The 24684-nt window shown below is 42.4% G+C and overlaps 2 protein-coding genes and 1 long non-coding RNA gene across 5 annotated transcripts; all 3 read right to left on the bottom strand.

Annotated features, from left to right (window-relative positions):
• Positions 1-10830: 10830 nt before the first annotated feature.
• Positions 10831-14128, bottom strand: LOC116408780 (anaphase-promoting complex subunit 4-like; the record flags this gene model as incomplete). The annotated part of the gene is made up of 5 exons (XM_031896653.1): positions 10831-11805; positions 12872-12995; positions 13282-13452; positions 13636-13713; positions 14040-14128. Coding segments are annotated over 5 exons (693 nt in total), but the record flags the coding sequence as incomplete, so codon positions are not given.
• Positions 14129-14225: 97 nt separating this feature from the next.
• Positions 14226-19516, bottom strand: LOC116408778 (anaphase-promoting complex subunit 4-like). 3 transcript variants are annotated; one of them, XM_031896647.1, is made up of 7 exons: positions 19426-19516; positions 18548-18651; positions 17959-18014; positions 17293-17339; positions 17000-17056; positions 15735-15828; positions 14228-14997 (listed from the first exon to the last, which is right to left on the bottom strand). In XM_031896647.1, exons 3-7 carry the CDS (start codon positions 17996-17998, stop codon positions 14924-14926), a joined length of 312 nt encoding a protein of 103 aa, XP_031752507.1. In that variant the 5' UTR covers positions 17999-18014; positions 18548-18651; positions 19426-19516; the 3' UTR covers positions 14228-14923. The 3 variants fall into 3 exon arrangements, with proteins under 3 accessions (XP_031752506.1, XP_031752507.1, XP_031752508.1); XM_031896648.1 differs by having other exon boundaries at positions 19435-19516; XM_031896646.1 differs by lacking the exons at positions 17959-18014; positions 18548-18651; positions 19426-19516 and having other exon boundaries at positions 14226-14997; positions 17293-17666.
• A 530-nt stretch (positions 19517-20046) lies between these two features.
• On the bottom strand, positions 20047-23260 carry LOC116408781. Its single transcript, XR_004221235.1, has 3 exons — positions 23161-23260; positions 20914-21066; positions 20047-20174 (listed from the first exon to the last, which is right to left on the bottom strand). It is a non-coding gene; the product is annotated as an uncharacterized LOC116408781 (long non-coding RNA).
• Positions 23261-24684: the final 1424 nt, after the last annotated feature.

The raw sequence follows: 24684 nt of genomic DNA, 5'->3' as shown, positions 1-24684 counted from the left end.
ACGAGCAAACAAAATGACACCTCCCACGCACATTCAGTAAATGCAGACACATTTCATGCACAAAATCAGTTGCATCCACATAACTACAGAGGGACTGACTCTATATAATCTGCTATGAACATACAGAGTGAATCGCTATTATACTTGGCACTAACGAGTGTGTTGCTACCATTTTTATAGGACTACAGAGTTAACATTTTTTTAAAGCAAACATTGAATGATCCGCGGCTTTCATATAGCGAATACCCAGACGATTCTTTGGATCTGGACCCTTCCATGTTGGATTCCATTTGGAAGCCTGATTTATTCTTTGCCAATGAGAAAGGAGCAAGCTTTAACGATGTTACAACAGACAACAAATTGCTGCGGATATTTAAGAAAGGAATTTTATTGTTTCTTTTCTATTTGTAAAGCAGGTACCTAAAGTGACATTAATTAACACTTAAGTTGCGGCGAGGGCAAAATGCATAAAATTCCACCCCACTTGGAACGCAAGTTAAAGTGCTGGTAACTCAAAAGCTGCCAAGTGGTTTCTGTTTCTTACTCTCCTCCCTGGCTGTGGGCAGTATATTTCCCAATACACGTAGGCAGCCCCTTCCCTCTTTATCGTGTGGTGTAGCAGCTCACTTTTCACCACCGCTGTGTAGAGCGGAAACAGAACTAAAGATTTGTTAATGTTTAAAAATGAAAAGACTCATTTACAAAAAGGGGCAAAGATAAATTAAGGGCCATGTTTTGTGCATTTCAGACCTTGCTCCAATGCAATTTGCTCTTAGCTCCCAGACGTGCAACTTTGTGTGCTCCCAGAATGGAGTGTAAGGATTCCTGCCTTTCCCTGTAAGTGGCTCCACCGCCATTAGGCGGCGCTAGATACAAAAGGGCTGGTGTGAGTGGGCGACAGTATGGAACTCCCAAGCTAAAGTTCTGTTTGGATGGAGTTCCCCTTTAATCCAGTGCAGATGCCGGAAGTGTTGGGAGCAAGAGCTCCTACTATTGTGCCTTCTTGTCTGCAAGGGAAAATTGATTTTACCTACGACTACAGTTGACTAAAACACACAAAGCCAAAGGCTAAAGGTTACTCCCATAGGCAGTGCTGTAATGCTGCAGTGTAGAAAAGATGGGTCTATCCCTGTACCGTACTGCTTCTAAAAAGACAAGCTACTGGGAAACCCTCCAGACAGACAAGAGCCGAGGCAAAGCCATGTGTGACCCAGCTGCTATGTTACATTTATCTCCTTCCCGTGTGTCGGCTTTAGCCTGAGATAAATTGTCTCTGTTTCCACTTGGTCAGTCAGCAAGAGTTTGCATGTTGCGCCGCTCCAATCAGTCCTCCTGGGCCCCCATTCTAAATGCTAATCAGCTACTGCAAAAAATGCAATTCAGCCCGTTTCCAACCACGTTGCACATTGAAACATTCAAACTGATGAGGCCAAATGCAGATTTCCCCTGCTACGTTGGAAGTCATTTCACAAACAGCCATGTAAATAGCTTTAGAATTGCTATGTAATTCCACTTACACCAGAAAATATGGATGAAGAGCGATAGCGGATCTTGTCTGACATGACAAATTATGAATAGACTTAATCCCTTAACTCTTTGTGGGGCCACTTCTTCTACTACCTATTACTGAATCCGTTATTGGTAAAGTGTCCTATAGACCATAATGTAGGTGGATTTGAGTGAAGGACTAGGAAAGCTAAACCTCTACAAACCAAGCCAACACCAATAAATATTATACATGAAGTTGGCACTGTATTTATCCTGTTGTGTTCCTGGGAGGTATTATATATACTGATAATGCATGTGTCCTATGTTGTGTTCATGGAAGTGTTGTATATAGAATTAGTAATGCGTGCATGCTATAAGGAGTTCTGGGGTTAATATGTAGGAAACTGGCATTGCATTGATGTCGCTATGTTCTCTCTGCCTTGTCATTTGTTCTTGAGTATTAAACACTTGAGATTTGTCTGAATCTAAATACATTGAAGGGTTCAAAAAAGCAAAGTAGAGCTGCAGGGTTGGTGGATAATATTCCTACAGCAGTGTCGAGTGCCATCTTTTGCCTCTTCAGGTCCTCTTCCGAGCATGTACAGTGTCACTGACACTCAAATAATGGTCAAGAAGATCCAAGATCAAGAGCTGCTACAGCTCAGTGTATAAAACTAAACATTTATACACAGCATTTCTAGCTATATTCTTTATATGACTTTTGTTCACCTTTAAAGTGTGCAAAGTTACTGTTGTCCAGCGTTTGTAGCTACCAGAACAGGGCTGTTGGGGACAAATCAGGGTGGGATCTGACATCTGAGTGGACTGTAGGTCTGAGAACAGTAAAGGTGATTGTTCCAATTTGAGAATGTTGGTGCATTCTGATGTAGTTTTTATGGCAGTTTTTATTAGTATATTTTAAGGTTTTGAGGATACGCTGTGCTAGAGATAATGTCAGTAGAGAACACATGCGAATTGGTCTGTGTCAGAAAGCCTGAGGGTGTGATGGACTGACAACAGGTGACTTAAAGTTAAAAAGGAGAGGTGCATCCTTCCTGCCAGGTACAGACAGATCTGCACTTATCCTACCTGGGGGGAGCAGGACTTACGTAGCGCATCTTGTTAGCTTCCCATTGCAGCCTCAGTAGGTTTTCAGCTCAAATCCCCAGGACTCAGGTGAGATTGTTAGAGGTTCTTTTGTAGATAACACTCACCTTCTAGAATGCTTCTATGAATCTAGAACATAGGGCAGTGGCATAACTGCAGAATTCAGCAGAGCAAGCAGAGGGAGATACTGTATAACTTATTTAGTGCTTTCTTAGGCATTACATGGAAAAGTGCAGTATATTTATATAATGGACAGAGACATTTGGCATTAGAAGGGAACAGGATTAGGGCTGTGACAGACGGGGATATGGCATACGCAGCGCGGCAATTTGCCAAAATCGCCAATGTTGCCTAGAGATGAAACTTTGGCGATTTTGGCTCCGCGTATGCCATCCCACTGGCGATTTACATTCTAGCCAGTGGGATGGCATATTGGGGAGATTAGTCACCCGCGACAAGAGAGATTTGTTGCACAGCGACTAATCTCCCCGTCTGCCACGGCCCTTACACAATGGCTTTATGGAAGTAAGGAGCATTTGGGACATCCAGGAGACAGAAAATTTGCCCAAGTATTTGTAGAAATGAATCTCTTGGGGCAATGCAATAAAAGGGGCAAATATGCAACCAGTCTAGCATCCCATATCAGCCAAGTAGATGTTTGCTGTTAAACACGTGATCAGGAAATGCACCCTGCTGATTGGTTGCTTTTGTTTACTAAACTTGGTGCAAACATTGGTACAAATGGCACTTTTATACTAATTGCTTGTTTCCTAAATGCCTGTTGCAGTGTGGTTTATAGTTCAGGTTTTCAATATCTTCTCACTGGAGAAAAGGTAAATCAAGATTGTTCATGAGTCATTCTGACAGAGCCACAGGCTACTAATTGGTGCATTATTTATAAATACACCCATAATATAAAGACTGCATATATATATATTTTGGTCTAAAACAGCAGCCTTGGTGGGAACTTGGCAACCCCCTCAGGCTAGGACAGCTCACTTATTTATCTAACCATACTCAAATACATAAGCCAACCCATGATGAAGATATTATGGGTCATTTGCTATGGCAGAAGTGCAAGAGCACAAAGGGAGCTTGCCCAAGAGATGAACTGCTCAACAAAGTATTGATGAATATAAGGCTTTTTATATTTATTTGTACATTACACAGGATTAGTTCCTGCATGCTGTCTGTAAGATTTGGAAGTTGTTACAACATCAATGTTTAGTCCCTCCTTCCATTTCAAATGATGCAGCTGAACTTCAGCATATAACAATGATGTTTATTCATACCTTTTGAAGGAACAGATTACAGTGATAGGTAAGTTGGGCATTTCTGTGTCGGGTCAGGTTCTTTAACAAATTTTGGCTTGGAAGCCAGAATTCCCCGTTAATAAAACATATTACCATAGGTTATTCTGTCTTATCTATTTATCCTCATATCTGTATTTAAATAACACAAATAAGTTCTTCAACAAGGCAAACAAATCCACAGATCCTCATCAGTGATACCCTAATGTAGCCTTATTATTAGGAAGAATGGTGGAAATGCTGCTCAGTTACAAAGCAGCAACTCTTGAATGAGTATCGCTCATATAATAAAATATATAATATATATTATTATACTGTCAATATATAAATTTTGTTCTTCATTAGCTATTAGCTCATTGAAAAACTTGCAGTGTGGTTCTATGAGTTGAAATGTACAGCAGCTTATGGGTTACCTGACTGGGAATGGAAAGCAATGCTGAATTTAGTTGCAGATGGGTGGCATGTCGTTCCTTAAGTCCTGCCGCCCTAGGCCTAGGCCTTTGTGGCTTTGCTGCACACTCCCCATAGAGTTCTTTTCAAGCCCCCCCCCCCCCACCGAAACTATCTTCTGCTGCCTATGCTTTACACCAGTTCTGATCCTTGGTTTGTATTGATCACCTATGGCACCCTCCGGTGGGGGAAACAATTGTTGGATGGAAGGTGCCCTTCATGGTCAACCACCAGGCCTGCAATGGTGATGATAGATGCCTATACCTTGTATAGAAGATTAGGGAAGGGGCAGCTTTTATGAAACCTGCTGCTGAAACATCCAGACATGAATAAGTTTATAGGGAATCAGCAATTAGCTGACACTGCAAACCAAATGCTGGTAGGGGGGAGAGGCAAGGGAGACACGAGCGGCGGTGCCGGTAGTGGGGAAAGGCAAGGGGGGACAAGCGGCGGTGCCGGTAGGGGGGAGAGGCAAGGGGGGGACAAGCGGCGGTGCCGGTAGGGGGGAGAGGCAAGGGGGGGACAAGCGGCGGTGCCGGTAGGGGGGAGAGGCAAGGGGGGGACAAGCGGCGGTGCCGGTAGGGGGGAGAGGCAAGGGGGGGACAAGCGGCGGTGCCGGTAGGGGGAGAGGCAAGGGGGACAAGCGGCGGTGCTGGTAGGGGGGAGAGGCAAGGGGGACAAGCGGCGGTGCTGGTAGGGGGGAGAGGCAAGGGGGACAAGCGGCGGTGCTGGTAGGGGGGAGAGGCAAGGGGGACAAGCGGCGGTGCTGGTAGGGGGGAGAGGCAAGGGGGATGCAGCTCCAGACAGTTGCTGAGGAGAGAGAGGCACAGTGAACTAAGAAGCCGGCGGTGGCCATGTTAAAGATGGCGGCGCCGTTCACTGAAACAAGTATGTAGAATGTAGCAGTTTATCTCTGTAAATCTTTCATTAGGCAAGCTAGAAATATAGCATTTTTACACAGCAGTAGTAGTACTATTTAATAGTGTGGTTAATAGATTTTGACTTTCCTTCTCCTTTAAGTGAGCCAGTTGGGATAGCACTCAGTGTCAGGGAAGCAACACAAATGGTTTTGGGCTTCTGCACATTTATAATAAATACAGAGAACTCTGTAACTGTAAGGACTACACCAGACCTATGTATGAACCTATAAACATCCATCCCGTGGCGCACCATTAGTTACTGTACTGCAGCTCCGCTATATAAGTGAGCTAATGAGGGCTTCAGTTCAGCCACCACTAAAGGGACAACAAAACCCTTTATAATAGCAAATGCAATGTGCACTTGTGCAAAGTCTGGGAAGATAATAATGCAAGGGATAGCAGACCTGTGGGAGGGATCTGAGGGGAGGCTTTCTTTCCTCTTGATCTTGTTCCGGGAACCCCAAGCCCAGTTGGTGAAACTTCTGTCCTTTATAAATAAAAAAAAAGTAGCCTAATCTAAGGAAGACATTTTATTGAAATGCAAGTTCTGGTTAGTAAATATGCAAGACCCTACTGTTTGACATAGCAGCATGAGTATAATGAATGCAGTAACAGAAGCAGAAATTCTCTATCAAAGTGCAGTTTATTCAGAACACAACATGTTTGTATCACAGGCCGAGGGTCTTTGTTACCCAATGATTGGTTCAAAAACAATGCTGAGTCAATCTGGACCCTAAAACCCTTAGGCATTGAATGTAAAGCAGCAGCTACGTGAATGTTTTCTCGTCTCATGGAAGAATGGAGCAGCAGAACAGTACGGTTACTCAATAAAGGCTAGGGGGAATCACAGACAAGAACCCTCTGCAGAACAGTAAATGTTAGGGCTCCCTGGCATTACACAGAGGTAACAATGCCCTATGTTTCCTGAGTGCACGGCAGTACATGTGTTTGTCCAAAGAGATTTCTGGTTCTGGCTCTGGTTCTGCTTCTTTAATAAAATGCCCCAAGTCAATGACTGAACCAAAAATCATTTTCCTGCAGATAAATATTTCAGACGGGATGTGGGGGGGGGTGCCCAGATGCAGGGTTGCCAGGTTGGCTACTAATTTAAAGCCCCGCCAAGGTACAAATTTGGGCTAGTTTTTGGAGCATGTTATATAAAACTACAATACCCAGCATGCAATTATTGACAGAAGCTCTCTTTTCTATTGCTCTGTACTGAACCTGAAGCAGCAAAACTACTATAATCTGCATAGACTGGGCACAGAGGGCAGGGAAACAGTCATCCCAGTAACTGGAGAGGGGGCGCAGGGCATGGATAGTGATTATATGCTTTAAAAAGGCATGTTTTTTAGAATTTTTTTTCCATTGTGCATATTGGGCTATTTTTTGGCTACTTTCAAAGTGGCTTTTGGCTGGTTTTGGGCTATTTTAGAACTGACTCTGGCTGGTTTGGAAAAATAAACCCGTTAACTCTGCCCAGATGGGATCAGAGTAAGATGCAGGCTCCTGAGCTCCGGACCATCGCCCTGCATTTACCCTGAAACAGCAGCGCAACCTCGGCCCCTGGACTCCCTACTGGTGCCCGCATCTCTGCCCTACCGTGCTGCACACAAAGCAACCGGCGATGGGGAAAACAAAGGCGTGACACAAAGACCCCAGCAGCAGACCCACATGTCTTTCCAAGATGGCACCTTGGCACCCACTGCGGACTGGGAAGAAGCAGAGGGGGATACGTGCAGCTCACAGGCCCAGAGGGTGAGAACCTACGCTGTACCGTCTTTGCCCGACAGCCAAAGACTGCCACTCAGGACACAGCATTCTCCAATACAGGGTTCCCCCTCCCTACAACAATGTTACCTATTTCAGGGGAAAAAACAAGCTCTTTTGTACTCTCTCTAATCTTTTTCAGCTTTACTGCCATTTTCCCCCTCCCTCAGCCCTATGTACACTTCACCTACACCACATCTCAACAGCACGGATATTAGATGGAGATGGATGTCACATGCAGCAGTCTGAAGACTTCTCTACCCTGGATGGGAACATTAACAACACCAAATGACTGATGTAAAACTTTTATCTTGGAACATCAGGGGACTTGGCAGGTCAATAAAACGGGGCCTAGTACAATATTGGTCTCTTGTTTATGGCTTAGAATGCTGAAACCATAGTACAGAACTGGTTATAGCATAAATAGGATAAATTCATATCTATAGGAATGCTTGGAGTTCTGGGACAGTCAATTTAACCTGACGTTTAGCATTCAGCATTAAAATAGAAGCAAAGTACAGTACAATTTGATGATGTTGATAAAGGCGCTTGCACCCAAAATGTTCCTTGCACCTTGTGGCAGATGCCAGTGCAGCAGTTCAGCTTGTTTGGGATTAACGCCGGCCTTGAGTTACTGCTACCGCTAGAGCTTCCCACAGTGGGTTGTACCAACACGCAGCTGTAGTTCCCACAATGATGCTGTAATTCTGGGGGAATCGCTGCAAATAAATACAATTGTTACTCCTTTATTTCTCTGCATTCTGTTAGTGTGCACCCTGCTCACACCGGCTCAAGTTATTTCTGGGTGATGATGTACAGTTGTGCCCGTTGCTGGTCTTTATTGTGTCTGTGCAGCTTTACCTTCAGTGCCACAGTGTCATACTTCTGAATGTGCTCATATTTTGTAGGTATTCTCAGTTTTACTGGGAGGAGGAGTTCTGCCATTATAACATGTTCAACCATCATTTCTTTGGTGGGGAGGTAAGAATATTTATTTTATTAAACATTCAAGTGAAAAAGATACTTATTCCCAACTTGCCGGTTTCCAGTGGCAAATAAATGTAAAGCTTTACTGTCCCTGTTGGGGACGAAATAACTTTAGTTCTGCCATTACTAGCAGAGCAGAGTCAGAGTGACTGCTAGTAACGCTCTGCACTCCTACCCTAATGTTCCAGGCAGCGAAGATGGTTTTTCAGAAGTTCCTTCAGGAAGAAGATGGTAAAGGTGCTCTCTTAGTGACTGACCCTCCATTCGGTGGACTAGTGGAACCTTTGGCTTTTAGCTTCAAAAGATTAAGAGAGATGGGGAAAACGACTAATCCAGGTAATTTATATTACATGTGCAATTCCTCTGTAATGTAACTGGGGCCAGGGGAATAGCCACCTCTAAGAGTCTGGTCGGTGAAGCTCCGCCCTTCACGTCATGGGCTGCTCTGAGTCCATAAGCCCCCACAATGTTACTTTGCCTGTGCCATGTTGTATACAGGCAGAGACAGACTGTGTAGTTTGCTTCTTTTCTCCTTTGCTGTAGCCAGTAGTGGGAGGAGCCATGTATGATCTGGAGGTGTGGCCACTTGTAAGAAACTCATATCAAAGTAATATTGCCATTGTACATTGTACCTTCAGTTTCAGGGAATGGAAACTATTTTTTTTGTACATTTGTTTTGAAAATTGCATAATACAGGTATACTTTGCAGGACAAAGTCATCTCTCTCTCTCTCTCTGCAGGTTTGGGGCAAATATAAGGGCTTATTCCTACTGACTTTGGCCTCTTATTTTCATGATAGATGGCTTTTATTTAATTATACCACAATTTTATCAGACACCTCCCTGATGCTGCCAGCCCAAACCCTCTGCTGTAAGCGGATTAGCTCACTACTTAAAAGTAATAGCAGGAAAGAACAATGAAGTTTTATGCATAGCAGAGTCTGTAACACCTACATTCATAATACTGTTTAAATTTGTCTTGTGTTTGATTACTGTCCTACCCTTCAGCCAGGACGGTGACATTGCAATATTTGGATGGCTCCTGTAGTGGGTAAGTGGAGCCAATAGCTAGTTAGTGTACAGCAACAACATGGCAGTGGTTAATAGGCTTTATTTTGGCTTTTGAAACACCTCAGTCCTTGTATAAACAAACTCGGCACAGTTACATTGATACATTCTTTATATACATTCAGAAAATGAGAGCAATTTACCCATATTGTGGATGTTTCCATACTTTTTTGAATCCCGTATCCTTCAGTGTTTCCCAGGCTTCCCTATGCTGCGTTATCAGGCACTCACTTATTCAGATACCATTTGTTGGTCTCCTGGTTACAAATCTGTAGCTTTACGTAGACTTTACCTGGTGTTTATATTTTATTGTTGTATTTGAAAACACATTTCTACTTTTAGGTGGATTATAATAACCATGCCCTGTACAAGCATGGGAAAACTGGAAGGAGACAGTCGCCCGTTCGCATTTTCACAGATATTCCCCCAGACAAAATTGTCCTCCCAGCAATTGAAGTCTATGGTATGGCATCCAGCCAGCTTACATTTCATGTGATCAGATGACTCTGACGTTTCACACATACACATATTTAAGGGGCTTCACTGCACAGCAAGAAAGGGTGAATGTAATTAACCTACATAGAATGAAATCTACAGGTGGCTGCAAAATATAAGGAACATTTCTGTAAATGGAAGCACACTGAAACCAGGTGTCTCTACACAGCTGAGCAAATCTGCACCTGTAGCAACCCATAGCAATCAATAAATAGTAAGGTATTTTCAGACAGCTGCAGGACAATGAGAGCATGAATTTGATGCAGTTTACCCAGTGTCTTTTATAGAAGGTGACGGTTTTAGCAGAAGCTGGTGACAATGGCTGCTTAACTGATCATTCATAAAGAACAAAGTCTGGGCTGTTCAAGTGGAGGCTTATGGACAAGATGTGTCGATATTTGGGATTTTTATACTGCCCACAGACTGGTAAAGCTTTTAAAGTCTGTCCTTTAAACATGCAGTATCTTTATATTCCTCCTACTATGTGTAAAAAGTTGAATAGCACAGTTCTGTAATATACTGTTAGGATTGAAGGGTTAGACAAAGGCAGAGTTATCAGAGCTCAGAGCCAATGTGGAGAAAGGGGTATTTTAGACAACAGTTCGACGAATTGACTGTGGGTAACAATGCAGAACATGAACAGGTAATGCCATCAAATACAGCTCACAGAGAGGAACACTATGGCTGTATTGTAGTTTATAGAGAAGTGTGTCAGGTCATGCCGGGGGGTTTGTGAGCCCGGTACTGCTGGAATGAATGCCTCTCCTGTGCCCCTGGTGACACTCGATACACAATCTAATATTGGAGTTTATTTTGGGCAGTTCTGGATATGTTAGTCGGCTAGTGTCCCTAGATCCCTGAGTTCCACAGGAGATGGGACCCAGATATGTTCACATTTAAGTGATAGTGCCATTCTGGTGCTTTCATGTAAGGATAGAATTTCAGTTTCTTTGTGTAGCTTGTTATTTATTGTGTCTGTATTATTCTCTGCTTGTATCACTTCAGGTTCTGCTCAGTGTGCGAGAGATTTGTGTGTTCAGGAACAAGCACTGCAATATCTGCAATCGCTGCACCTCTAAGGTCCATGAAAATCTAATGGCTCTTTCAGGCAGGGGCCTCATCCCAAATTCGTATTGAAACTCCTAACACTTAAAGCAACAGTAACACCAAAAAATGAAAGTGTATAAAAGTAAGTGTGTTTGCAGCAATTCAAAGGAGAAAAGGCACAGGCACATAGCAGTTAAACACTATTGTATTCGACAAATTCTTTTGATAGAGGACTCAGTGCAGAATTACTGTAAGTACTTATGGCTGTGTTTACATAGACCTTTCTAATAAAGCTTACTTAGCTCCTTTAAAAACACTTTTCAATCATTTTTTGCTCATTTATAATTGTTTATACCACAGTTTGTGTTTATGCCTTGTAAAGCACTGGGTGCATTTTTGGTGCTATGTAAGTAAAGAAATGCACACTGAACTGCATGGTGACTTGTTTCAATAAAAAGGTTGAGGTGTCACATACGGCAAATTAGTACTAGGGACAGACCAAGTTTGTAAGCATGTCTCCCTATGGTGGTAAAAACATATCAGACTTAACTGCCGCAGGACTGCTGGAACAGGTGGGGGTTATGCTGTCTCCACTCCGCTTCCCTCTCCTGTCTTGCCCACCCAGTTTCTCAGTCAATACCCCTTCTCTATTTCCAACCCAGTATAATTACCCATCTCTCCCCTAATGCACCACTAATCTGACCACTCTGGCCTGCCTTTTGCACACCTCATCTCTCTCTTTCCAGCCATTTTAGTTTTGTGCTTTCCCTTTTCCTGTGTGCCATGCACTTAGGGGTAATCTAAATCCCAAACCTTTATTTTGTGGGACTAACCCAAACAGTAAAGTTTTGCTCACAGACTAAAATACTGATTGGCTCAAGGAGTGAGTATAAAAAAAATATATCAGAATACAGCTTGCTGTGTCCTCTGCGGTCACACAAAGGAACTGGTCCCACGGAGAGACTGGCGGTACCAGGAGTCCAAGCTTTCCTCTGTCACATCAACTGCTTCCGCTGAATTTGTCTGTCCATCATCCGCAGACTGGTTTAATTCCTCCTCTTCCTCTGTCACATCCTGAGAATGCAGAATCTCCTCTTCTTCCTCTTCCCCATCATCTTCTGCGTCCATCTCAAAGACTCGCACATGGCGCAGGTTTGAACTGAGCTGAAGATAGATACAGAAATTAATAACTTTTATACAAAATCTAATTTTCCCACCAAGTTAGATTTGTGAATAGGGTAAAAAACCCACCGTTGTTTATTTTACTATAATAAGTGCCTAATATTGGAAGGTGAATGCATATTTATTTTCCTATACAGTGACATGCCAACACAAATATTGTCTTAAAGGTAGGAAATTTAGTCTATTGCAACCCTGCAGATTTCTTTCACGTATGTGCCGACCCAACAAAATCTGATCTAAACCTCCTATGTAGTTTTGCCCTTAAACTGCTATGAGGCATTACAAAACACAGGGACCCCGGCTATAAAAATGAAATTAGTGATTGAGTTCATGGGGGACATTTCTTGTCCTGTAACTTTATACACTTTCCAACGTCAGCTGAATCACCCTCACTGGTTCTGTAGAACAGGAAGAAGCAGTAAAACAATATTAAAGGGATACTGTCATTATTTTTATGGGGTGCTTTTTATTTCTAAATTACACTGTTTACATTGCAAATAATTCACTCTACCGTTTAAAATGTTATTCTTGAACATACAAATGTATTTTTTTAGCTGTAACATTGGTTTGCATTGTGCCCGAGTCTGAGCTTTCAGAAGGAGCCAGCGCTACACATTAGAACTGCTTTCAGGTAACCTATTGTTTCTCCTACTCCCATGTAACTGGAGGAGTCCCAAGCCGGACTTGGATTTCTTACTATTGAGTGCTATTCTGATACCCACTGGGAGCTGCTATCTTGCTCCCTTCCCATTGTTCTGCTGAACGGCTGCTGGGGGGGGTGATATCACTCCAACTTGCAGCGCAGCAGTAAAGTGAGACTGAAGTTTATCAGAGCACAGGTCACATGGCTGTGGCACCCTGGGAAATGAAGAATATGGCTAGCCTCATGTGAAATTTCAAAATTAAATATAAAATAAAATCTGTGTTTTCGAAAAACAGATTTCAATGCAGGATTCTGCTGGAGAAGCTCTATTTACTCAAGTGTTTTGAAAAAAATAAAACGTGTTATCTCATTACAGTATTCCTTTAACACTAGAAATATATTCACCACACATGCAACTTTGCGTATGCCAGTCAAAGAGACATAGTGCGCCTTCATGTTCTCCAGCAGCCGTCCCTGACTCTCCACAAATACAGTGCGTGTTGGGATGTCTTGGTACTGCTCCTCCAACCTGCACAAAGGGCAAGCAAAAACAGATTAATCACCCCAGCAATTTGTATCATCCTTCAGAGTTCTTTTTTAACTTTCTTTGGTTCAACATTTGGTCAGGCAGATCCCCAGTGAAGCAGCAGGTACTCAAGAAATCTCACACAAACGCCCTGTAAAGGATTGCATGGCACACAAATAAACCCAACAGAAAAAAATAACAACTGCATGGCACATGAATGTGAAAGCTACTAGTACTGTGTTCAGGTGTGTGTTGTGCAGCGTAGCGCTTTTCAGTGGACTGCACCCACCTTTTGCTCGTGTCCCAGGGGAAGCCATCTTCTGTTTCTTCATCACTATACAGGGAAGAGAGTGGCAGCTGAGCCAATACCCTATCCTTCCTTTCCACTTCAGAGTTGTCCCTTAACACCACAGTCAGGATATCGTCATCGTAGAACCGTGCATCTAAACAGCTGTAGGAGCTAAAGGTTGGAGAGAGTAGAAAGATGACCCCTATGTGCATTATTTCAGCAGTAAAGGCAATGTACTAAACTCTTGTACTGAACTAAACATTTTTATCGAACCCCACAAGTAAATTTGCCTTTCCTTCACCTTTAAGCCTCCCCATTAGAGCATTCTTGCATGTTTATTAAAAAACTGCTCACCTGGTTTCTGTGTCTTCGGCAGCACTGCTGTTTAAAGAGTTTCCAATACTCACAGCTAAAAGTGCATCATTTCTGGACCTGGAAACAGTAAAGGTAATCAGTCTTGCACATCAAATTGGCATTCATGGTCTGTATTTCAGCCTGGAGAGATATCCACGTAACACGATATATGGATAGATCCTTATGTGCAATGTTCCCCTGTAGATGGAGTTCACTGCATTACAAAGTACTTTCCACATCAGTGGATTCTGTACAAAGAACTGCATAGCTACTTTGTTTTCCTGATGCAGCACACTACCACTGCTCTGTGCATCACATTAGCAAGTTACAGAGCTCTATGGCCAGTGACATTACATAGTACCTACAGATCAGTGTGTAGCTATGGCTCCCAGTACATCTCTCACCGTGACAGATCAGTTGGCTGCCCAAGTAGGAACACTTTAGAGGACGAGCTCTCCAGAATGTGGAATATCACGTAGTGAAGATTCTGGGATTAAAAGGGGCTTACTGCCATCGTAGTTCAACACTCAGTTTGGGACAAAACATTCATCTGTTGAATTCTATGGGGAAATCAGAAATGTAATCAGATGATTTTCTCATTGAAATGTATGAGGAATATAGACTGCTGTTCCCGTACAGAGTTCCTCACACAAAGACAGTTAACTGCTATTTGCACTTGAGGAATGTAATGTAATAAAAAGCATGGAGTATGTACCAATTCTAGGAACCCATAGCAGCCAATCAACACGCAGCATTTGCTAACCTGCATCCACCAGAGGCACCACACTAACAATGCCTGCCATAACCCACCTATGCAAGATGAATCAAACATCCAGTCTATGCACCATCATAATCCTTCCCAACCTAGCCAATCATAATAAAGCATAATAAAGCAATTGTTCCCATCAATCTGCCATGTCAGTCAAGTGGTTCTATATGAAATGACAGTCAGGTGTGTTGCTACACAAAACACAGAAAGAAATCGCCAGCGTTCGGTCTAACCCACGCTGTACGTGAGTCCTACACTGTGTAATGACAATGAGTCTGTGATACATGTCATTAGACAGTGTAGGACTCACGTACAATGAGGGGCCTTGACGTGGCACGTGAGCTTACATATATTGGCCAAAGTGTGATACTAACACCTCATTTTTTGTAAAAATTATTTTTAAAGGCAAACTAAGCGCTGGCAATTTTGTACAGCCTATACATCGCTAGGGATAATTCTCACCAATCAGGAGAATAATACAATGTACATAGGCTTACTGCTGGTTTAGTCAAACAGTGGTCAATGACAGCTTCCATTTGCCTTTTCACAGTGCAAAGACTTTTCGGGGTAGTAGGGAAACAGCAGTGGGCTCTCTGCAGGGATGAAAAAGATTAACTAGGTCTTCAGAATCTCTTATAAATTAAGTATTATGTTACAGGTCAGCAGGGCGCTGAATTTAAACACCACTCTTACTTTTCCCATGTTAAATATTATGTCTACTATGATCTTCAATGAAGGCTTAGAAGAGAGGAGAAAAATAAACTTTTCCTATGGTATGCATTAGGGCAGGGACAAGCCTGAAGCCCCTTTTAATCCCTACAAGGTAATCCACATGCTTTACTTTTACTTTACTACAGCCAAACCTCAGTCAGCACTTTTGTGTTCCCAGTCCTAGAACTCTGATCAGCCATTCCTTTTGCTGTGGCCCTTATTGATTATGGCCTCTCTAATCATTAAAACCAACCCCCCCCCCCCCAAAACCAAACAATAGTGAAAGCGTTTCATTCCTCTCCCCAAAGCACTATTTTACCCAGTTCCACCCTATAATGTTTACTTCTGAAACCTGGACTGTAAAGGAACTACTATAAGGTGCCATAGACATTCACTATTTATTGGGCCTATGGGGGCTCTTTGGGTCTCTGTGTACTGTAACTGGCAGGGCCAAAATCCCAGTCTGGACCTGTGACATCTTCTAAACCAACATGCCACTCCCTGCCCACAGTTTCTTGTACCTTTCAGTCTGCCCTAATCAATCCTAATTGTTCCTTGCAAGCCCCTTTCCTACTTTTCCTTCCTCGGGTTCCCACTAAATGACCCAGTAATGACGTACCTTTGAGGTGTGTGCTGCTCTGAAGGAAGCTAAACCACTGATTCCCTTCAGTGTTGGGCGGCCACATTAGGATATCATCTTCATCCTTCAAATACTAAGGAATACATAAAAGGCTATTACCAAATGCAAATTTTGCAGAAATACTGATTTGTAGACAACAACCTTTTAAGTGTTTGCCTAAAGAAGAATTTTTATTCATGGGACAATTAATGATTTTTAAAATCATTTTTTCCTGCTCACCAGACCCCACGCATGGAAGCTTACACTGGGGTGGGTATAAAATCTTACACTGGGGAGGTCCTTACAGATGAAACTCCCCAAACTGTGTGTGGTTGAACTGTGGTATCTGTATGAATTCAGGTATTGGAAGGTAAAAGAGTTGGACCACTTTGAATAATGCTGCAGCTCCTGATATTGTCTTAATAGATCCAAAAAGGTTTTTCTACATTATTTCAATATTCAGGAACATTTTATGAATAGCCATTCATTGAAAATACTTCTTTGGTAGAACAGTTTTAGAACATATTTTGAGGATTAAACATGAGGTAGGAGAAAAACCAAAGACCTAGACACTTAAGGAGGGTTGGAATGCAGCGATGAAAAACAATTACCAGAAGTGCTAGAAAAATACTCAGAGCACTTACAGTAACGCTGCACTTTGAAAAGAAACACAGAATTTCTTGTATACTTTTTTGTAAACATGTTCAAATCCTTCAGGGCACGAGTCTGCTCAGTTTGCTCCCCTCTCCCTCCCTTCTCCTGCCCCCCCTCCCATCAGAGTAAGCACCCCCTCCCAACTTGCACTGTATAATCTTAGCTACCAGCAGCTAGAGGAAGCTAGTGAGACCAAGCTAAAATGGCAGCTGCTATCTTAAACAGAGGGAGCATCTAGGGCTGTTTACTCAGGTATGGTAAAGCTTTCTGCAGAATAAAGATAGTGTTCTAGCTTGCACTATTCCCCATTCTCCCTATTCACTTTGCTTCCATGTCCAGGTACTGGCCTTTAATACCTTCTCTGCAACAGAAATAAAGCACCTTCGGCAGTGGGATGCGCCAGGTACACATAACTGCTGCACATTCTCTTCTGCTCCTGTGTATGATATCACTAGGAAAATAGGAGCCCACAGCCCAGCAACAGGTGAGCAAAGAAGCTGGCGGCTTGGCACAATGGAATCAGTACAGCAGCCCAGTGCAGTAACTGGTATTACATTGTAGGAGGGCCCTAGGTCTCCCTTTCCAGCAGAAATGATACAGTGAAAACTTACTTCATTAAAATGCTCCGTTAGGAAATCAGCCACAAATGTTATATCTTTCTGAGTCATCTGAAACAAAAGCAAATGACAATTAAGGTATCACCCCAAAGTTGTTAAAAGCATCTCCTACGCTGTGCATACGTGCTGATGTAATGGCATATAAAAAGTGAAGAATGAAAAAGTAATCAGCTTTTTACTGAAATATTAAGAACGGAGCTCTAATTAAGACTTAGGGCGAGAACCAAGTAATCAAATGAATCAGGGGCAAAGCTAGTTTGTAATGTTCAGTTAAAAGACCATATTACCTTGTTTAGTTCGGGAAGTACGTGGCCCTCTGACATTCGGAGCATGGCTAGAAAAAGACATTTTATTAACACAATTATTTTTCCCTTCACTTGGGCAAGTGGCCAGCAAACCCAGCAATACATTCCCATTTACAAAATGTAGGTACAAATTAGCTTTAAAGAGGTGGTTCACCTTTAAGGTAACTTTTGGTATATTATAGAATGGCCTATTCTTAGCAACTGTGCAATTGGTCTTTTTCTTTTTTCCTTCCTCTTCTACACCATCTTTCAAGTGGGGGTCGCAGTAATTGCTACTTTGCATTCTTATCTTTCTGTTTAGTCCCTCTCCTATTCATATTCCAGTTTCTCATTCAAAGCACTGCCTGGTTGCTAAGGGTAATAAGGCCCTAGCAACCAGATAGCTGCTAAAATTCAAAAATAGAGAGCTGCGGAACAAAAAGCAAAATAATTGAAAAACCATAAAAAATTACCAATTACAAACTGTCTCAGAAAATCAATGTCTGTCCTACTAAAAGTGTATTTAAAGGTGAAAACACTTATTGCTTTATGTTACTGTTCTTTTGTTTCATTTTCCACAAAGCTGTGTCAAACACTATAAAAAACATTCCTATATATATTATTTATATGATACATATTCCCTTAAGATAAGGCAGTTACTTTACTTACCCACATACAGCCATCTAAAGAAAGCCTTGAAGTTTTTCATGCCACTATCAATAACTCTACAATGAATCAAACAAAACAGAATAAAAGTTGAATACAGAAAGGTTTAGAAGGCTACATATTTTGCAAGGTACAAGCACTTTACAACAGCAAAGGCAGCCATGTTGGGCCAGGTATGCCAGGAGACTAGGAGAAACATTCTGAGGTTGCTAGGTTGGCACTAGGTAGAAATTAGGAGTCCAAATATGAGATTTTACTTTCAAGGCCGAATTATTTTAAATTGTTAATGCCTGGAAGGGGTTATTAAAGATGATTACAATACAGTTTAGATTAAAACATATTTAACATAGCACTGAAAAAATGAGACCAAAAAGTGCTACAAACACTGAGCTCTGTGGGCAGTGCAGGCATTCAATATATAAGAACATCATTTACTATATGTACCAAAAGTTTCCTCCATGCAAATATGTACCAAAAGTTTGGACAACTTTAGCTGGTGTCCAGCTATAGAAACAAACAACAAGGCTGGACATGAAAATCAGGGTCTCAAAAACAAAACTATTTGTTTGCAAATAACCACTTAGACACTGACCTGAAAATACGTCATTTCAGGCATACTATTTGTTCTCAGCTCAGTGACACAGAGAGAGACTTGAGATCACTAGGCAGGCAAAGTCCCAGGCAGGACCCATAAACCTGTAGAAAAAGCAGATATTTTGTATTATGTAACATAATTCTAGTTATACCTGAGTGAATACGAATGTAGGATTCTGCTTAACGTGCAACTAAAGTAACATGTGAATTAGGCTAGTAATTATGTAATGTATAGGGCTAGAAGGGCAGGAGACCTGACAGAGAATGTCCGTGCCCCATAGTTGTCTCTGAAATTCTTTATAACCAAATGTGGATGGTTAGTATGTTGGCTAAAAATTAGTCATGCAAAGTTAACAGCAGCCCACTAAGTACATGCATTAACATGAGATGGCGAATCTATATACGGCCAAGATTTGGGGTAAGAACCCACGGAGCGGTTCAGTCGCCCGCGATAGATCTCTGTTATGGGTGTGACAAACCGCTTACTAACCTAAACACCAGTTTCATACCGCTCTGTAATATGATCAGTGCTTTTAAGTAATTTATATATACAGGTATAGGACCCGTTATCCAGAATGCTCGGGACCAAGGGTATTCCGGATAAGGGGTCTTTCCGTAATTTGGATCTCCATAACATAAGTCTACTAAAAAATTAGTAAAACAATAATTAAACCCAATAGAACCGGTTTGCGCCCAATAAATATTAATTATATCTTAGTCAGGATCAATTACAAGGTACTGTTTTATTATTACAGAGAAAAAGGAAATCAATTTTAAAAATCTGAATTATTTGATTAAAATGGAGTCTATCGGAGACAGGCTTTCCGTAATTCGGAGCTTTCTGGATAATGGGTTTCTGGATAACGGATCCCATACCTGTATTACCTCTGGAATTGTTGCAATTTTGTACATCCCATAGGCATATATTTCAATTTGTCCTGAGTCTCCTCCAAGAACCAAAGCATTCAGTCTGAAGGAGCAGAAGGGTGCGAATGTTAGTAATAATAAATGACTATAAAATATAAAGATATTATAAGTCACTGATGAGTTTCATTACCATATAAAAGCAGAAGGCCAAAGGCAAAGTGATGTCTAATATTCTCATATGTTACAACAAGGGACACATTATTTATTATAATACATAAGTTTCAGTGAGTCAGGTGACAAAAATGACATCACTAAGCACCCATTATAACTGATATTATCACTAAACACTGTTTATAATGGTATAATCTACAGGATATTCATGGCTCTTGTGTATTATAAGGATGTAGTCACTATATAAAGGCACAAAGTTGAAGGATTTTAATTAGGTAATGGAACTTTAAAGTGACGTTATACCCTCACATTTTAACTAAAGATCAGATACACAATTTCTTGGATACTTCTTTCAATAAATCCTAAAAGTAAATTTTTTTTAGTGAACGTTCCATTTTCGGATTGGTTAACTACGCAGCATGTTTTTCATACAGTGCCCAATTTAAGGACTTGCCTGTTTTCCAGCTTTACTTCCATCCACTGCATACATGGTATTGGTGTTTCCAGTGAGAAGGAATGGAGACTTTCAGGTTTCTCTACATCACACAAAACAACTTTCTTTGTATCACCAACACCAAATGCCAGTACTGCCAAGAAAAGGAAAACTGTGTTAAACAAGTGCTCTGCTGACTTAGAACACTTGGAAGTTAGTAGGGCTGATGTGCAGATTCTAGGAACACATTTTCACATTACAGAAATGAAAAAATATTTTTAACTGCACGGGCTCTTATCAAGGGCAGATACCAGGGAGGCAATAAAAAGATAGATGTGTGGCGCTCGGCATACCCCATGCCAGTGATTTTAGGTAACCAACAAGAGTCCCACCAGTGGGTTCCTAAGAACTTAGAACCCCCACATGATTTCTAGGCATCCTTCACCTTTAAACAAAGACAAAGAGCAAAGGTCCAAATATAGGTGCCAATCAGTTCTAGAGGCACAAAGATTTGCATCTTATAGTGAATGGCATGCAAGCAGTGTCAAATTGTACCAATGTATGAGGAGCACAAATGCGGCCCACGGACATCCACGTACACACCCCTTATCCATGCAAATGGTGCCTGCCTAGCCAACTATGCACCCAGTACCACTGGTCTAACAGGGCACAATGTGAGTCCATGGATTCTGAGATGCACTGTACATGGTTATATTCTGCAATTAAGAATAATAGCAAACAAGGAGATTTGCCACAAACTTAACTCCTCACTAAGAGAATAGGAAACCCCACCTTGTTTTACAAAACACATATATAAATATTCATTCAACCTCTTTAACAAAACAAAGAAAAAGGAAGCTGCAATTCTGTAAAACATACTGAGCACAATTTACCTCACCGGCTTTGTTGACGAGGGCAATGAGATCTCTTTTAGGCGACCAGGCCAGAAAGATTATTTCATGGGGCAGCTGCTTCTCGCCAACTTGCCAAAAGGGTGGCATTTTGACCTCCCAACATACGACAGCCTAAAATCTGCTTCCTTGTATCTGCAGTGGAAAAAAATAAACAACTGTGGCAAATTCAGTCAAAGTATCTGTAATTTGTTTAGAACTCTTGCCAGCTACAAGCAGGATGCTGCAAGTTAGAGTTTAAAAGCAGGTTGTTTATCCCTAGTGCTCAAAAGGACAAAAGCTCTGTCCCAAAGCTCTGGCACGCAGTGATTGGATCACACGAAAGGGACTCTGGCCATGAGCTACTTACAGGGGCAGATTACCCATTAGGCACCCCTAGGCTATAGCAGTGCAAACAGGGGCCCATACCATTTTACTCCCAATTTTTTAAAAAAAAAATTTGTGTGCTGATGCAGGACCTTGCAGCAGCCAGGTTAAAATTGCGTGTGTATGCGCTGTGCATTACCCTGTATGCCTGCCCTGGCTGTGGCCCCTCACTTCGCATAGCATTTGGGTACGCAGCGCATCAGTGACGTCACTAGTGCACGCCAGACGTAAACGTGATGTCAGTCATTCAGGGCGCAGACGCACAGCAACTATGCATTACATTCACGTCTGGCGCCTGCTAAGTGCTAAGTGAGGGGCCACTGCCAGGGTATATGGGGAAATGCAATGTAAAGTACAATGTTTTAAGCTAAGTAATCATTGAAGACGTTTCACTACTCATCCGAGCAGCTTCTTCAGTTCAACTGACTGGTATATACCATGACCTGGATGAATGAAAATCTTCATAGACAATGTTTTAAGCTGTTGCTGCTTTTGATTTGCATTTATTCAAGCTTACCGGTTGGATATGGATTGATACCGCATGATATTTTGATGGACTTTTTAGAAATTATTTGACTGCTACTAATAGTTATTAATTTGAAAGATAATTGTATATTTCTAAACTTTCATTAATAGGAGTAGCCTAGAACGGGGCCCTTTGGAAAAAGTAGCTGAGGGGCCTCACATCTCATTAACTCACCACTGGGCCCCAGGCAGCAGCAGCTGTAGGTGAGAAATTTATAATCCCAAGTGGCGGGGTTGCAGGGGTGCGACTGCACGTGGGCCCACACCCCCTTGCGCAATAGGGGCGGAGCCAGAATAGGGGAGGAGCAACTTTTAGGGCTGGGCTAAAAAGGATTTCACATGTGCCCATGTCCAGGGAAAGGGGGGGCAGGGGCCCGAGTCCAGTAACTGCACCGGGGCCCATGGAACCCTAGTTAAGTCACTGGTAATAGCTGGTATAAAGGGGGAATTACTGTACTGAGCTCCCATAGCCTTTATATGCCTCTGTAACATACTGTAATGTATACAGCCAAAATATATTCATCATATCCATAAATTCTGCATCTTATGGGCAATACATGGGTAATTATTATGGGCAGTAAGTAAATAACAGAAAGATTCCAGAGCAACAGGTCTGTACAAGCAAACTGCAGGGCAAAACAGCAAACGGATTAATGGGGGGGGGCTGCCTTATTGCCATGGATATCAGGTTAAGAAATAAACTTTTCCCTTTCCCTCCTCCCAGTCCCTCAGTCCCTGCGTCTCCCCTCTGCCCCCGGGGGGATTCCAATAAATGGCAACAAACATGGGCCTGGGGGAGACACAGGCCTAAAGCCCCCACCTTACAATACACACAGTACAATCCAACCAACAACTGTTACTGTCAGTACTTGTGCCATTCCCACCCCCTATACACACACATACCCGCCTCACTGCAGGAAAGGCACTTACTAACTAGCAAACAACTCCTGCTCAATTGCTAGAGATGGGACTACTGAAGGCTCTCAGGGGATGCTGGGAGTTGAAGTACAACAGCTGCTGGGCTGCAGGCCGGATATAATGAAGGGCTGTAGGGATCAGGACACATGCACCCCTACATCCCTGCCATTCCCATACACAGAGCCCCCACATACCATAGGTACCTGCCCCATACCTACCGGTAACCCCGCTAGCACCCCATGTCCCGAGTCATGTGACCCATTAGTGCCCGGTACCGGCAGGGCTTTCCCAGGTGCATGACACACACTGCCCCGCCCTTCATCCCCCCTGTGCCAACTTTGTTATAAGGCAGCGAATGCAGCACAACCCGGACTGGCAGCGCCCCGGCCCTTTCCCAACTCCACACTGACTCCCCGTTACCTGCGCACCGGGACCCGTCACGGCTCTTCCCTCCCCCGTTCTGTCACGGCCCCAGAGCACAAGTTTACAGCAGGAACCCTGTAATGCTCAGCAGCTGCCACTAGAGGGCGCCCGTTCCACAGCAAAGCAAAGGGAAACTTTTTTTCCCCACCAAATACTTTGTTGAAACCACAAAGAGGCGCAAAGTGACAAAATGACATGAGAGAGGAGCTGGGTTCCCTGTGCGGTGATTGGCTGTGCCCATTGGCCTAATGTCTGACTTACACATTATTATTATTATTATTATTATTATTATTATTATTATTATTATTATTATTAATCAAGTTAATGACTATGTTATTACAAGTGTAATGTTAGCAGTATATTCTGGGCTATGAAACAGATTTCTTTACTAATATTCCTCACTGTTATTGCCATTTACCCTAAAAACTCTTGTACTTCCCACAGATAGAGATACCAGCAGTACATACATTGCACAGGCGATTACGGTCGGCCAGTGATTATTAGAGAGTGGAGGGTCCGGGGCTTAAATCTCCCTTTTAGGAACCCATTAGTTTATTCAGAGGATATTGTGTGTGCCCCCTACTGTATATTATAAGATTATTGGAAGGCACCAAGTTGTTCCATGGCCATCTAATCGCACAAGGCCACAGGCAAAGTTAAACAGCTAGTATGGGACCCGAAGTGTCGTCACGTCTGTCACACACGCTTCCGGAAGTGATGTCACGTGCATGAAGCTAAATAATGTCACCAAATGGATCAAATAATGTCACCAAATGCTTACTGCACATGCGCGCCTGGAATTCAACCCTGGAACTTTGGGAAGTTTAAATGAACTTTTTAGTATGATCTAGAGAATGCTATTTTGAGGCAATTTGCAAATTTTTAATTATTTTACTTTTTGTTTAACTGCTCTCCAGTGTGGAATTTCAGGATCTTGTTGCTAGGGTCCAATTTAACCTAGTAACCAGGGAATGATTTAAAAGAGAGACAGGAATATGAACATCTATAACATGTAAAAAATGAAGACCAACTGAAGAGTTGCTAAGAATAGGCCAGTCTATAACATACGACAAATCAACTTGAAGGTGAAACAGCCCTTTAAAATATGTTTAGGGGCGCATAGGGTTGCTGTTGATTCTGGGGAAAAAATACTGATCTGCCTATAATTTTTATGTTTTTCTTTATTAATAACATTAGCCTCAAGCAACATATTTACTGGCCAGGGCAATAAAATACCAGCCAGGTGGCAACCCTAGGGGCACATTGTCCTTTATATTCTACAAGTGTTAGTTTTTAACTTTTTACAGCAACTTTCAGAGCTTTTACTCTCATGTACAAATCCCAACACAAACTCCCTCCCGTGTCTCTCCAAAGGTCTCACTGTTCTGCTGCTTCTCCATCTGGCACTGAGGACATGGCAGCAGCTTTACTCCAGCACTGCTCTTGTTTCTCTAAAATCTGAAATGCTTGTATTGCTGACCCACCACCTAACACCCCGGACAACCAAGTAGTTACCCTGCT

This window comes from Xenopus tropicalis, chromosome 2 (assembly GCF_000004195.4).
Source record: "Xenopus tropicalis strain Nigerian chromosome 2, UCB_Xtro_10.0, whole genome shotgun sequence".
In the NCBI taxonomy this organism is placed as follows: domain Eukaryota; kingdom Metazoa; phylum Chordata; class Amphibia; order Anura; family Pipidae; genus Xenopus; species Xenopus tropicalis.
Note: the sequence above shows the minus strand (reverse complement) of the source record. Positions and strands in the feature narration are given on the sequence as shown.